This window comes from Schistocerca americana, chromosome 7 (assembly GCF_021461395.2).
Source record: "Schistocerca americana isolate TAMUIC-IGC-003095 chromosome 7, iqSchAmer2.1, whole genome shotgun sequence".
Classification (NCBI taxonomy): Eukaryota; Metazoa; Arthropoda; class Insecta; order Orthoptera; family Acrididae; genus Schistocerca; species Schistocerca americana.
Window position 1 is genome coordinate 117,921,945 of NC_060125.1, and position 12,863 is coordinate 117,934,807.

General features: G+C 46.3%; 1 protein-coding gene across 1 annotated transcript in view; it reads right to left on the bottom strand.

Moving 5' to 3' along the window:
- The window catches only part of LOC124622199 (UDP-glucosyltransferase 2-like), a 62,520-nt gene that overhangs the window by 39,880 nt on the left and 9,777 nt on the right, over positions 1-12,863 (bottom strand). The window contains exon 2 of the mRNA XM_047147849.1: positions 6,291-6,475. Within this exon, the coding sequence (XP_047003805.1) occupies positions 6,291-6,470 (180 nt within the window). The 5' untranslated portion in view covers positions 6,471-6,475. The remainder of the gene's footprint in view (positions 1-6,290; positions 6,476-12,863) is intronic.

Genomic DNA, 12,863 nt, shown 5'->3' on the forward strand with positions numbered 1-12,863 from the left:
AAATAATCTCTATTGCTATTTATACATTTCTCCCAACTCACCGGCAGGCTACGAATTCCACGCTAAAGAAGCAGTTCTTCTTTTAAACAAATAGTCAGCGAGCCATTTTCGTACATTTTCATACAAACTGAAGCGTTATTCAGCGAGAGCGTGTCCTAGTGATGCAAATAGATGATAATCGACGGAGCCAAGTCTGGAGAATACGCCGCATGCATTAGTATTTCCCAAATGAATGCCTCGATCGTTTCCCTGGCCCGCTTTGCGGTGTGTGATGGGGCGTTATCATGGAACAATATGACTTCGTGTTGCCTTTTTCCATAGTCCGGTCGTTTTTAACGTAATGCTCGATTCAAATACACTCCTGGAAATTGAAATAAGAACACCGTGAATTCATTGTCCCAGGAAGGGGAAACTTTATTGACACATTCCTGGGGTCAGATACATCACATGATCACACTGACAGAACCACAGGCACATAGACACAGGCAACAGAGCATGCACAATGTCGGCACTAGTACAGTGTATATCCACCTTTCGCAGCAATGCAGGCTGCTATTCTCCCATGGAGACGATCGTAGAGATGCTGGATGTAGTCCTGTGGAACGGCTTGCCATGCCATTTCCACCTGGCGCCTCAGTTGGACCATCGTTCGTGCTGGACGTGCAGACCGCGTGAGACGACGCTTCATCCAGTCCCAAACATGCTCAATGGGGGACAGATCCGGAGATCTTGCTGTCCAGGGTAGTTGACTTACACCTTCTAGAGCACGTTGGGTGGCACGGGATACATGCGGACGTGCATTGTCCTGTTGGAACAGCAAGTTCCCTTGCCGGTCTAGGAATGGTAGAACGATGGGTTCGATGACGGTTTGGATGTACCGTGCACTATTCAGTGTCCCCTCGACGATCACCAGTGATGTACGGTCAGTGTAGGAGATCGCTCCCCACACCATGATGCCGGGTGTTGGCCCTGTGTGCCTCGGTCGTATGCAGTCCTGATTGTGGCGCTCACCTGCACGGCGCCAAACACGCATACGACCATCATTGGCACCAAGGCAGAAGCGACTCTCATCGCTGAAGACGACACGTCTCCATTCGTCCCTCCATTCACGCCTGTCGCGACACCACTGGAGGCGGGCTGCACGATGTTGGGGCGTGAGCGGTAGACGGCCTAACGGTGTGCGGGACCGTAGCCCAGCTTCATGGAGACGGTTGCGAATGGTCCTCGCCGATACCCCAGGAGCAACAGTGTCCCTAATTTGCTGGGAAGTGGCGGTGCGGTCCCCTACGGCACTGCGTAGGATCCTACGGTCTTGGCGTGCATCCGTGCGTCGCTGCGGTCCGGTCCCAGGTCGACGGGCACGTGCACCTTCCGCCGACCACTGGCGACAACATCGATGTACTGTGGAGACCTCACGCCCCACGTGTTGAGCAATTCGGCGGTACGTCCACCCGGCCTCCCGCATGCCCACTATACGCCCTCGCTCAAAGTCCGTCAACTGCACATACGGTTCACGTCCACGCTGTCGCGGCATGCTACCAGTGTTAAAGACTGCGATGGAGCTCCGTATTCCACGGCAAACTGGCTGACACTGACGGCGGCGGTGCACAAATGCTGCGCAGCTAGCGCCATTCGACGGCCAACACCGCGGTTCCTGGTGTGTCCGCTGTGCCGTGCGTGTGATTATTGCTTGTACAGCCCTCTCGCAGTGTCCGGAGCAAGTATGGTGGGTCTGACACACCGGTGTCAATGTGTTCTTTTTTCCATTTCCAGGAGTGTAGATCGTTTGCTGTCGGTAGCGGTCAATGTTAAGAGTTTCACCAGGTTTTAGAGTTTCATAATAGATGACATCCTTCTGATCCGAACAAACACAGAGCATTGTCTTCTTTCCAAAGCGATTTTATCTTGCAGTGGATATAGATGGTTTGCCTGGAGCCTCCCGTGGTTTACGAGCCTTAGGATTCTCAAAATATATCCACTTTCCGTCACCTGTCACTACTCCATGGAGAAAGAACTTTATTTTGTATCTGACGAGCAGAATTTCACAAGTCGTCTTTCGATTTGCTGCTGTCTTTAATTCATTTCATGCGGGACTCATTTTCCCATTTTCTCCACTTTTCCCATGGCTTTCAACCGAAGAGAAACGGCTTTCTGCGTCACATTCAATCGTTCAGCGAGTTCGTGTTGAGTCTTAGTATCATCTTCATCCAATAAGGCCTGCAATTCTTTGTCTTCGAACTTTTTCGGTGGTTTGCTGCACTCGTCGTTTCTCACGTCAAAATCACCACTTCTGATTTTTTTGAACCACTCGAAACACTGTGTTTTCCCCAAGAGCATATTCGCCGAAAGCTTCGACAAGCATTCGATCCAATTCTGCAGCAGTTTTCTTCAAATAGTAGTTCGTAGGCACAAAGCTCGACATTTTTACGGGTTTGAAACAGATACCGATGCATGGAACTTGAGCTACTGTGTGTTGACATTTTTCGTCAGCCGTTACAGCAAGCAGACGGCGCAGCTGACGAGGTCTCACGGGCCCTACACTGACGGCTAGCACCGTCTATAGGGAATTTCCGGTTTCATATTTCTACACCCGCTAATAACAGTCCATTGGTTCTGTTTGGACGCATTTGGAAATAACGTCGCCATTGTTCATGTTTCCGTATCTACCGCATGCACATCGGAAAGACACGAGCGACACATTAATCCCGTGCCTACTTGACGGTTCTTATGCATGCGCACCGGCTTCGCGTACGTTACGTACACGCTGCAGAAACACCCTCAAACGGAAAAATTTTGGTAACCCCTGATACATTAAAACCCGGTTTTAGCTCTACAGTATCACAAACTAGCTAACAGAGCATAGGCTTTTTTGGAATATATTAACATGTACTATAGATTATATGGTAATTCCGTCTTATTGTTCTATAATATATTTAATGTATTTGCATATTAACGTATTAGAACAATACACGCAGCTATAGTATATTAGCATATCAACGTAACATTGCTGGACGCGTGGGTAGCCGCGTGGTCTCAGGCGCCTTGCCACGGTTCGCACGGCTCCCCCTGTGCGAGGATCGAGTCCTCCGTCAGCATGTGTGTGTGTCTGTGTGTGTGTTGTCCTTAGTTTAAGTTGGATTAAGTAGTGTGTAAGACTAGGGACCGATGGCCTCAGCAGTTTGGTCCCATAGGAACTTACCACAATGTTTTCTCCACAACATTGCTGAATGGAATCCTCACCTTGTTAAGCGTAGTGTAAATGTAAAATAGATTGAAAATAATAATGCTACGACTTGTAACGCGACATAATAAATCTCCTTGGCAGCAAGTCAGAAGTCAGTACTAACGAATAAATAAACAAATTCTCGGAATAGCAGAATTTTCGACACCAAAGTGTTGATTGTATAGCAGAAGCAACTAAAGCTGAATAGCAGAAGTAAAATTATGCAGAACATTCACGTAAGAGCTTAAAAAAATATTTCAGGTAATGCTGTCCGCTCTGATCTTGGCAAAAGTCTGGAATCTGAACTTTAGTTTATTACCATAATTCCACTGCGTACAAAGCAAAGAGCATTGTACTGTGACTCAAAAACAATCTGCTACATTCGATAGACTGGTCTGGTCAAAATCTCTATCTGAATCTGGCAGGCTGTTTCGTGTAAATTCGCCTAAAATGCTACAACGACTAATCTCTAAGATAGAGGAAGAAGGTAAATACGAGGGTTGGATCTTAAACAGTGGCAACTATTTATTCACAACCGACACAAAAGATTTACATGTTTGCCCCTGTTACTGTCCTTGAAAGTAGTCACTAGCGTTGTGTAGAACCCGTTGCCAGCGATGTGGAAGGCGTAGTATACCGTTAGCAGAGGCTGTTCTGTTGATGGTGCGAATGGAGCGGCCTACTGCCTGTCGAATCTCTGGAAACAGTCCTGGAAATGCCACGAAGTGGTTCCTTCATCTTCGGAATAAAGTCAAAGTAACAAGGACTTAAGTCCGGGGAGAATTTTTGGATGGTACAGTACTTCCCAGTCCCGTCGACCCAACAGAGCAGCCACAGTTTGTGCTGTATGCGCCCGCGCATTGTCGTACAAAATGATGCCTGGCTTGCACAGAAAGTGTTGCTGCTTCTTTCGCAAATCCGTTCGCAGGTGATGCTCCAAAAACGAACAGTAATACTGTGCATTGAAGGTCTGCCGTGGACGAACGTAATGCGTTAGGATAACACCATCACACTCGTACACGAGAACCACCATAACTTTACACCGCTCCATGCGCACTATCGAAAGAACAGGCTCTGCTATCGGTATACTACGACTTCCACATCGCTGGCAACGGGATCTACACAACGCTGGTGACCGCTTTGAAGGACAGTAACAGGTGCAAACGTGTAACTCTTTCGAATAGGTTGTGAATAAATAGTTGCCACTATTTAAGACCTAACCCTCGTAATTATTGTCCCGGGTGTACGAGTATCAGGAGCTCTAACAATGTAACACTTGCAATTGGGAAATCTACGCACTGTTAGTTACGTTCTAAACATTCTGCGTGGTGTCTGTTTGTTCCATGTCGTGTCTCCCTACCACTTTCGCGCAACGACGCTCTGAGCGTGTTTTTTAGGGAATTGACTAGTTTGAACCTGGGACCTGTTGCTGGTAAGGAGACGCCAGACCACGCATGACATGTAGAATTCACAAGAGTTCAGTGAGACTAGCGATGATATAACCAAATACTTAATGATTTCAGCGTCAGCTCCACTGCACTCCCTGTAAAAGAATCTTAATACTAACTAAATTTAGTGGAAGGGGTTCAGGCTTTCCTGTTTTTAGTTAGCTGGTAAAATAACGTCGAAAAAGCAGTTAAGTTTACCATTGGAAATTTTATTCTACTCACAAAACATTGTTTATAAATTGCACTATTGATAAAAGGAAATGTTTTAATACAGGATGGTAAAAACCAACTGCGTTCAACAAAAATGTGAACGAATATTCCCTGAATGGGTTTCTAAGTTCTACAATGGATCGAAGGATGACCTATGCCATATCACATCTATAATCTAGGTTTAAATTAAGTTTCACAAGAGAGAAAACTATCAAAATGGTCTATAGTGACCCTCAATAATCTTTAATTACTTATCTAACTTGTCGTAAATTACAGTGGCTGATGTGGCTTCTCAATAATTATATAACAGAAAAATCATCGAGTTTCAGATTTTTACTTCAAATGGCAAATGTGAACACCATGAGCTTTAATTGACGATCGACACTAATATTACGTGAAGGGGATGTAACAGATGAGACTTCTGCAGTTCTGAGTGAAGCCTTATGCGCTCAAAAATGCGGCATCGCGTGCGTTCATTACCTTGTCGGTGTTCGTCAGGGGGCAGCGGCCGGCGCAACTCCGTCCAGCTCGCCCTCTCGGAAGCAACTCTCTTCTAACTTCTCCTTACTACAATTTATCCAAGTTGGTTTAAAAAAAAAACTATCTGGCTGTGTTTTCATCTGACCAATCAGGGTCTCAATGTTAACCTTAAGCTCCGCCTACAAAAATTATGTCTATCCAATGAGAAACGTTATACTTTTCATGGTGGGGCAATGTTTTTAAAGTTTGTAACGTAACAGAGAAGCGAAAAAGTCTCACGCTAAAACTTGCAGCTGCTGTGGTCCTTTTAGCGTTATCGTAAGATCTATACTGTTCTTCTGGAGGGCTCTATCTTTTAACATGGGCTGGGGGGTGGTCGTAACGTAACAGAGACGCGAAAAAGTCTCACGCTAAAACTTGCGGGTGGTGTAGCCCTTTTAGCGTTATCGTAAGATCTACACTGTTCTTCTGGAGGGCTCTAGCTTTTAACGTGGGCTGGGGGGTGGTCCTAACGTAACAGAGACGCGAAAAAGTCTCACGCTAAAAACTTGCGGGTGGTGTGGTCGTAGCGGTTAGCTGGCGACGCGGGTGTCCGTCCCTTATCGTAGGGCCTTCTCGCTTAACACGGTTCTGCTCTCGGCTTCTGTTTCTCCCCTCGGAACTGCGTCTGTCTCACGGTGGGAAGGTATGACGTGCATTTAGGCATTCTTGTGTTAGTCTGTGGTATTCCATTTGCTCACTCGTTACTCGTATTACTTTGGTTAATTTAATGTCACGATTAATTCGGAGCTATATGACATACTACTGGATTTGCTTATCATGTAAGGGTTTTCATGGAAGGTGTTGGATTTGCCTGACACCTTACAACGTAGAAGGTGCCTTTGGAGTGCATAGTGCGTAGCATCGTCAGAGCCACAGAGCCAGCTTACCTGCAGGGGGTGCGGCGTGACGTAGGTGACGTGGTGCCCCCTGTCGAGCAGTGCGGTCACCACCTTGTGCAGGGGCAGCGCGTGGCTGACAGCCCACGTGGGCGCCACGAACAGGATGTCCGCCGACCGGGAGCAGTGCGCGGTCAGCACCAAGAGAAGCCACGCCCTCGCCATTCCCATGTTTCCTGCAAATTTAAGACTTCCGATAGCATACCAAAGTCTGGTTAATTCTCCATTCCATGCTGAATGCGTGAAAGTGCACTTACGGTGTCAGCGGCTTTTCCGTAGCGTGCTAGTAATGGTTCGGGCCCCATCTGCCTTTGGCTCGGGAGTGTCATCTTTGTGCCGCCATTTTTCGTGCAGTGTTTTACAGTGAGTGTTTTACAGTGAGTGTTCCGTGTTGTGTTTTTTTGGGAAGTGTTGCGAACTGCCATCATACTGTCGCTGGATGTGCTTTTATCTCTTGCGAACAGAAACCAGACTGTCGCCATATTTTTTTTAAATTGTGTGTGTAGTACGTTACTTGTCTGAATCCTGTGTCTTTTATTAACATTGCCAACCCCCTTTTGCTTTCTGTTTTAACTTTCCGCATTTTTGCGCCATTTTACACTTTAAGTCACCGTTTTATCGCCTGTTTTTCTTGTTTCTTTTCTTCTTCCGTTTTTTTTTTAAAAAAGTCCGTAGGCTGTAGAGAAGCGTACTAAGCTGCTGCCAGCCCGCCCCCTTCGGGGGGAATTGAAAATCAATAAAGAAAAAAAAAATGGTTAGGGTGATGAATGATGGGAAGTAAACATTACAAACCGCGGGTGGGATGAGGGACAGCCAATAACATTGCTAGTTCTTAATTTCGTATGGTTCGTCAGTGAAGTTAGCAGGTATTTTGTTTTACCCACTGCAGTGTAAGGTGAGTTATTAGGTCTCACCCTAGTGATAAAGAATACGGTAAATATTTCACGTTTTAGAAGTAGGAAACGGTTGCACATTCACACAACAGCTACTCATGCGTACATGGCCACTGTCACCACCCGCAAAGCATGACTACAACTGCACCTGATGTGAGCAGCAGTGTAGCTGGGGTTGATGGGAGTAAGGAAGACCATGGGACTGGAAGTGGGAAGGATTGTAGGGTAGGGATGGGTGAATACGCAGTGCTACATGTGGCAGTGTGCAGGGACATGGTGTGGACAGGTAAGAGCAGCATTGGGTGGCGCTCTGCTGGGGGGGGGGGGGGGTGAAAAGGGAGGTAGTAGGGAGGAAAGGTGATTCAGTGGTCAAATTATGGTAGAGTACTGAGAGAAAAGAAATTTATAGCATAAACTGACTCAAAGAAGGGATTGATTGATTGATAGGAGACATGCTGTGGATTCAAAGAATAATCAATTTGGTAGTGAGGCAAAGTACGGGGGATAAAAATTTTTGAGGGAGATTAAGGCTTGACTACAGTAAGCAGGTTCAAATGAATGTAGTTTCCAGAAGTTACACAGACATGATGAAGCTTGAATGAACGGGATGGACGATTGTGGGAAGCTTCATCAGACCAGAATTTATATGGAAGACAACAACAAAAAAGAAATAAAGATAGATGTTACATATTTATGAGTGGTTATGGAACAATTAACTCACGATATACTACGAAAAGCAGCGAAAAGTTTGTGATAAAAATGATTGTAAACATTGTTGATGTACTGTGCTCTGAGGTCCCGCGCCAACCATGTTCTCGCAAATTATAACAGATTCCGAAAAGACAATGGAATGTATGATACGGACATGATTATAAATTTCTTTGCTGTTCGTTCCACTGACAGTAATTTAAACTGTGATATTAGGTCCCAGCCTAATCACAACTTTGGAAATCGAGATATATTCGATAAAAGAAAATAGCCAAATATTTGTGACTTTCAAGACTATAAATTTCATGAACGCTTTTCACTGGCAGCCGTATACTACCAACTGATAGGCTACGATCAGAGGTAACGAACTGCCAACTGCAGCACGCAACGGAAGATCAGGATACACTGTAAATGCACATTAGCCGTTGGATGTTACCGCTCTCAAATCACAGGCCTGCAGGAAAAAAAGAAAATCTACCGGTACAGTTAGAGTGACTAATAAGAAATTGCATCTCTCATCACAAATTGACGCTACCTTCTGGATAATCATAGTGGGACAACTACAGAAATCCTGATATTAATGAAGAGGGACTTCCATAGTATTTTGATTCGCAGAAAGTGACATTCTCGTGTACAACGACTTCAAACCGATAAATAAAATTTTATATACAGGACAACTAGCAGATGATAAGCGTTTGATTAAAAGAGTGGCATCTAATCCTCAACATAAATAGACGAAAACACTACAAACAGTTTCACAACGCGATCGGAGGTTCATCAGTGAAACTAATCACTGTCATGAAATAGCTACGGGTATTTGTCCAGAAAGATTTACAGTTGAACTACTGCATACATCTACTCGTAAAGGAGGGGGCTAACAGAGACGAACTAATTGGCAGAATCCTAAGGAAATATAATTTACCCAAGGAAGCTGCCGATTACACAAACTTCGTTCAAACAATTCCTGAGCTTCAAGTTTCAGTATGAAACCTTTACAAGTCAGATAACCGCTTGTAATATACACATCAAAAAAAGTTTTGCATCAGCTCGGTTCCGAGAGTTCCGGAACCTGTACAGAAAACTGGAATAGAGATCAACATAAAAATCATTTCCGCCCTTCTTATTGCTCATGAAAACCACACATTGCATTTTGTACCACCATACAGCGAGACCTTCAGATGTGGTGGTCCACATTGCTGTACCCACCGGTACCTCTATTACCCAGTAGCACGTCCTCTTGCGTTGATGCATGCCTGTATTCGTCGTCGCATGCTATCCGCAAGTTCATCAAGGTACTATTGGCACAGATTGTCCCACTCCTCAACGTCGGTACGGCGTAGATCCCACAGAGTGGTTGGTGGGTCACGTTGTCCATTAACAGCCCTTTACAATCGATCCCAGGCATGTTCGATAGCGTTCATGTCTGTAGAACATGCTGGCCACTCTAGTCTAGCGATGTCGTTATCCTGAAGGAAGTCATTCACAAGATGTGCACGATGGTTTCACGAATTGTCGTCCATGAAGACGAATGACTCGCCATTATATTGCCGATATGGTTGCACTGTTTGTCGGAGGATGGCATTCACGTATCGTACAGCCGTTACGGCGCCTTTCACGACCACCAGCGGCGTACGTCGGCCTCACATAATGTCACCCCAAAACAGCTGGGACCCTCCATCCTGCCGCACACGCTGGACAGTCTCTCTAAGGCGTTCTGCCTGACCAGTTTGCCTCCAAACACGTCTCCGACGATTGTCTGGTTGAAGGCATAGGCGACACTCATCGGTGAAGAGAACGTGATGCCAATCCCGAGCTGCCCATTCGGCATGTTGTTGGGCTCATCTGTACCGCGCTGCATGGTGTCGTGGTTGCAAAGATGGACCTTGGCATAGACGTGGGGAGTGAAGGTGGGCATCATGCAGTCTATTGAATCGTAATACGACGTCTTGTGGCTGCATGAAAAGCATTATTTAACATGGTGGCGTTGCTGTCGGGATTCCTCCGAGCCATAATCCGTAGGCAGCGGTCATCCTTTGCCGTATCAGCCCCTAGGCGGCCAGAGCGAGGCATGTCATCGACAGTTCCTGTCTCTCTCTATCTCCTTCATGTCCGAACAACATCGCCTTGATTTACACCGAGACGCCTGGACACTTCCCTTGTTGAGAACCCTTCCTGGCACAAAGTATCAATGCGGACGAGATCGAATCGCAGTATTGACCGTCTAGGCATGGTTGAAATACAGACAACACAAGCCCTGTACCTCCTTCCTGGTGGAATGAGTGTAACTGTTCGGCTATCGGACCCCCTCCGTCTAATAGGCGCTGCTCATCCATCGATCTTAGGGCGGGTATAATGACTTCTCTGAAAAGTGAAAGGAACTGTGTCTATGGCACAATATCCACAGGAGTTCTGGGAACCTGGGTGATGCAAAACGTTTTTTGATGTGTGTATATAAGATTCAAAGAATAGCAGTGCAGCTCGTGGTGTGTTTGTTTAATCAGCGCGAGAGCATCAGAAAAACAAACGTCAACGAAAGCTCAATGAGACAAGCGACAGCATTGGCGTTATGTGTCGCAGGGGGATTTATATGCACAATTCATGTCGCAATACTATCAGCCGAGGGGCGTATCATTTTTGTCAACATGCATCTCGTGAAGAGGCCACAGTGGCAAAATTAAGTCCTCTCGATATGGTGCAGTCCCCGTGCGCGATGAATGATTGTCTCTGGCTTCGTACTATACCCATGGCTTACGGTTCTTGCTCTCAGATGAAATACTGCAGCCTATGATAAGTTAACTGTGGACGAGTAGCTATATAAGACGTCGGACGAACGATGCGTGGCCATCGTGGTCGGCTGCTATCGCCTGCTTATGCTCAAGGGGGGAGCAGACGTTTATTATCTGCAATTACTCAACCTGTAATAAAAATTATACAAACGTAGACTCATTGCTGACTCAATATGAGAATATTTTTGAGCAAATTGAAACTTATAAATGCTTAACTGAGAACACGGTGGCTAGTAATTACAGATTCGATTGCTCGAAAGCGCATCAATGATGTTACAAAGCTCGGTTTATAAATTCGGAAGTTCGAAGTTAATGTTCAGCATCATGAAATTTACTACTACATTCAAGAGTAGTAACTCCTCAAGTGACTCGTTGAAATGTTTGTATATCTGAAGAAATGTTAATAAATTCAAACTACATTACAAATCCTGAATGAGATTCACTCTGCAGCGGAGTGTGCGCCGATATGTAAGTTCCTAACAGATTAAAATTGTGTACCGGACCGAGATTCGAAGGAAGGAGACGAGGTACTGGCAGAACTGAAGCTGTGAGGACGGGCGTAGTCGTGCTTCGGTAGCTCAGATGGTAGAGCACTTGCCCGCAAAAGGCAAAGGTCCCGAGTTCGAGTCTCGGTCCAGCATACAGTTGCCAGGCAGTTTCATATCAGCGCACACTCCACCGGAGAGTAAAAATCTCATTCTGGAAGACGGAAAGTGATGTTATTTCTGTTATTACAGAGTCAAATTTACTACGAGACTGGAGTAGGATCCGACGTATCAGTGTAACACTGTACTGCCACTGGCCCAGATGCACACACTGATTCGGTTGAGGAAGGCTGCCATGTAGCCTTGTATCCACTCGTCAGGCAAGGTAGGTCACAACTGTTGTAACTGGTCGTTCATATTCTTGCTATTGCCACTGGAACGGACTTGATGTCAAAAATAGTCGCACAAATGTTTTGTCAGGGATAGATTTGGGGGTCTTCCTTGAAAGGGAAGTATCTAAATATCACACATATAGTTCGTAGAGACACGCACCATGTGTGGACGAGAGATTTCCTGCTGATACCACAACGATAATGTATAAGACGACGCAGGATGTTAGTGACGCACAACTGTGACATCAGAGTTCTCTTAATCAGTACCAGCCATGTTCCGAAGTCGTACCCGATGTCTCCCCCTACCGTGACATCGATGGTAACACCGCTCTGCCCTCTCGAAACACTGGATTAATGGGACCTCTCTCCAGGACGCCGACATATTCACCGGCGCAGGTCCTACGGAGTAGTGGAGAATCGCAGTTCATCGCTGAACACAGTGCGTCGCCATTCATTAGCAGTCCGTATTTCCTGGCGCCCTTTCCAAAACCCAGTCGTGTAAGTTCTGGTGTTAACGGCAGCCCACACATGGAACATAAATTCCCCAGTCCAGCTGCTGGTAGTTTCTGACCACTGATGGGAGATGGTACAGAATCTCGAAGGGAGTCCATCACTTGTCGGATGGTGCCACAAATGTGAAGGGCTTATACTGTACGTGGTGAGCAATACTGCAGACCTCCTTTGTGGTGGTCAGGCGTTGTCAACCGGAAACTTGACTGCCCTCACATTCCGGTGCAGTCCAACATGAGGCCACCGTCACATCCGAATGCCCCACAAATTTGGATACTACACGATTTTACCAGGCGCCCAAATGGAGTCTCTTTAAAACCGTGTCAGGTGCTGACATACCGCCTCACACCAGTAAGCGTCATTTCTGTATGCCTCACAGTGATCACGCAACATGTGACCCTTTTCACGTCTGTTACATAGCTTGCTAGCGCACTTCCATAGCTGAGTGGTCAGCATGGATGGCTGACATGCGGAGGAGCTAGATTTGGTTCCCGGTACTGCCAAGAGTTTTTCCCTGGCAGGAGGACTCAGCGTCGTGACGCAAGATGAGGAGCTGCTCGACCGAGCAGTAGCGGCTCCACGCTCTGGAAACTGTGCAGAGCGGCGGGGAGAGCGGCGTGCCCACCACGTGATCCTTCATGCCGCGTCTGCACGACGCCACAAGGCAGGGCATGAGCTGCTTGACGGTTGACGATGTCACGGGACGTCCGCCTCTAGCATTACTTTCCCTCAAGAGTAGTTGTCGATACCAGTATTATTTTTTTTTCGAATTTTGGACAGGTGACTATTT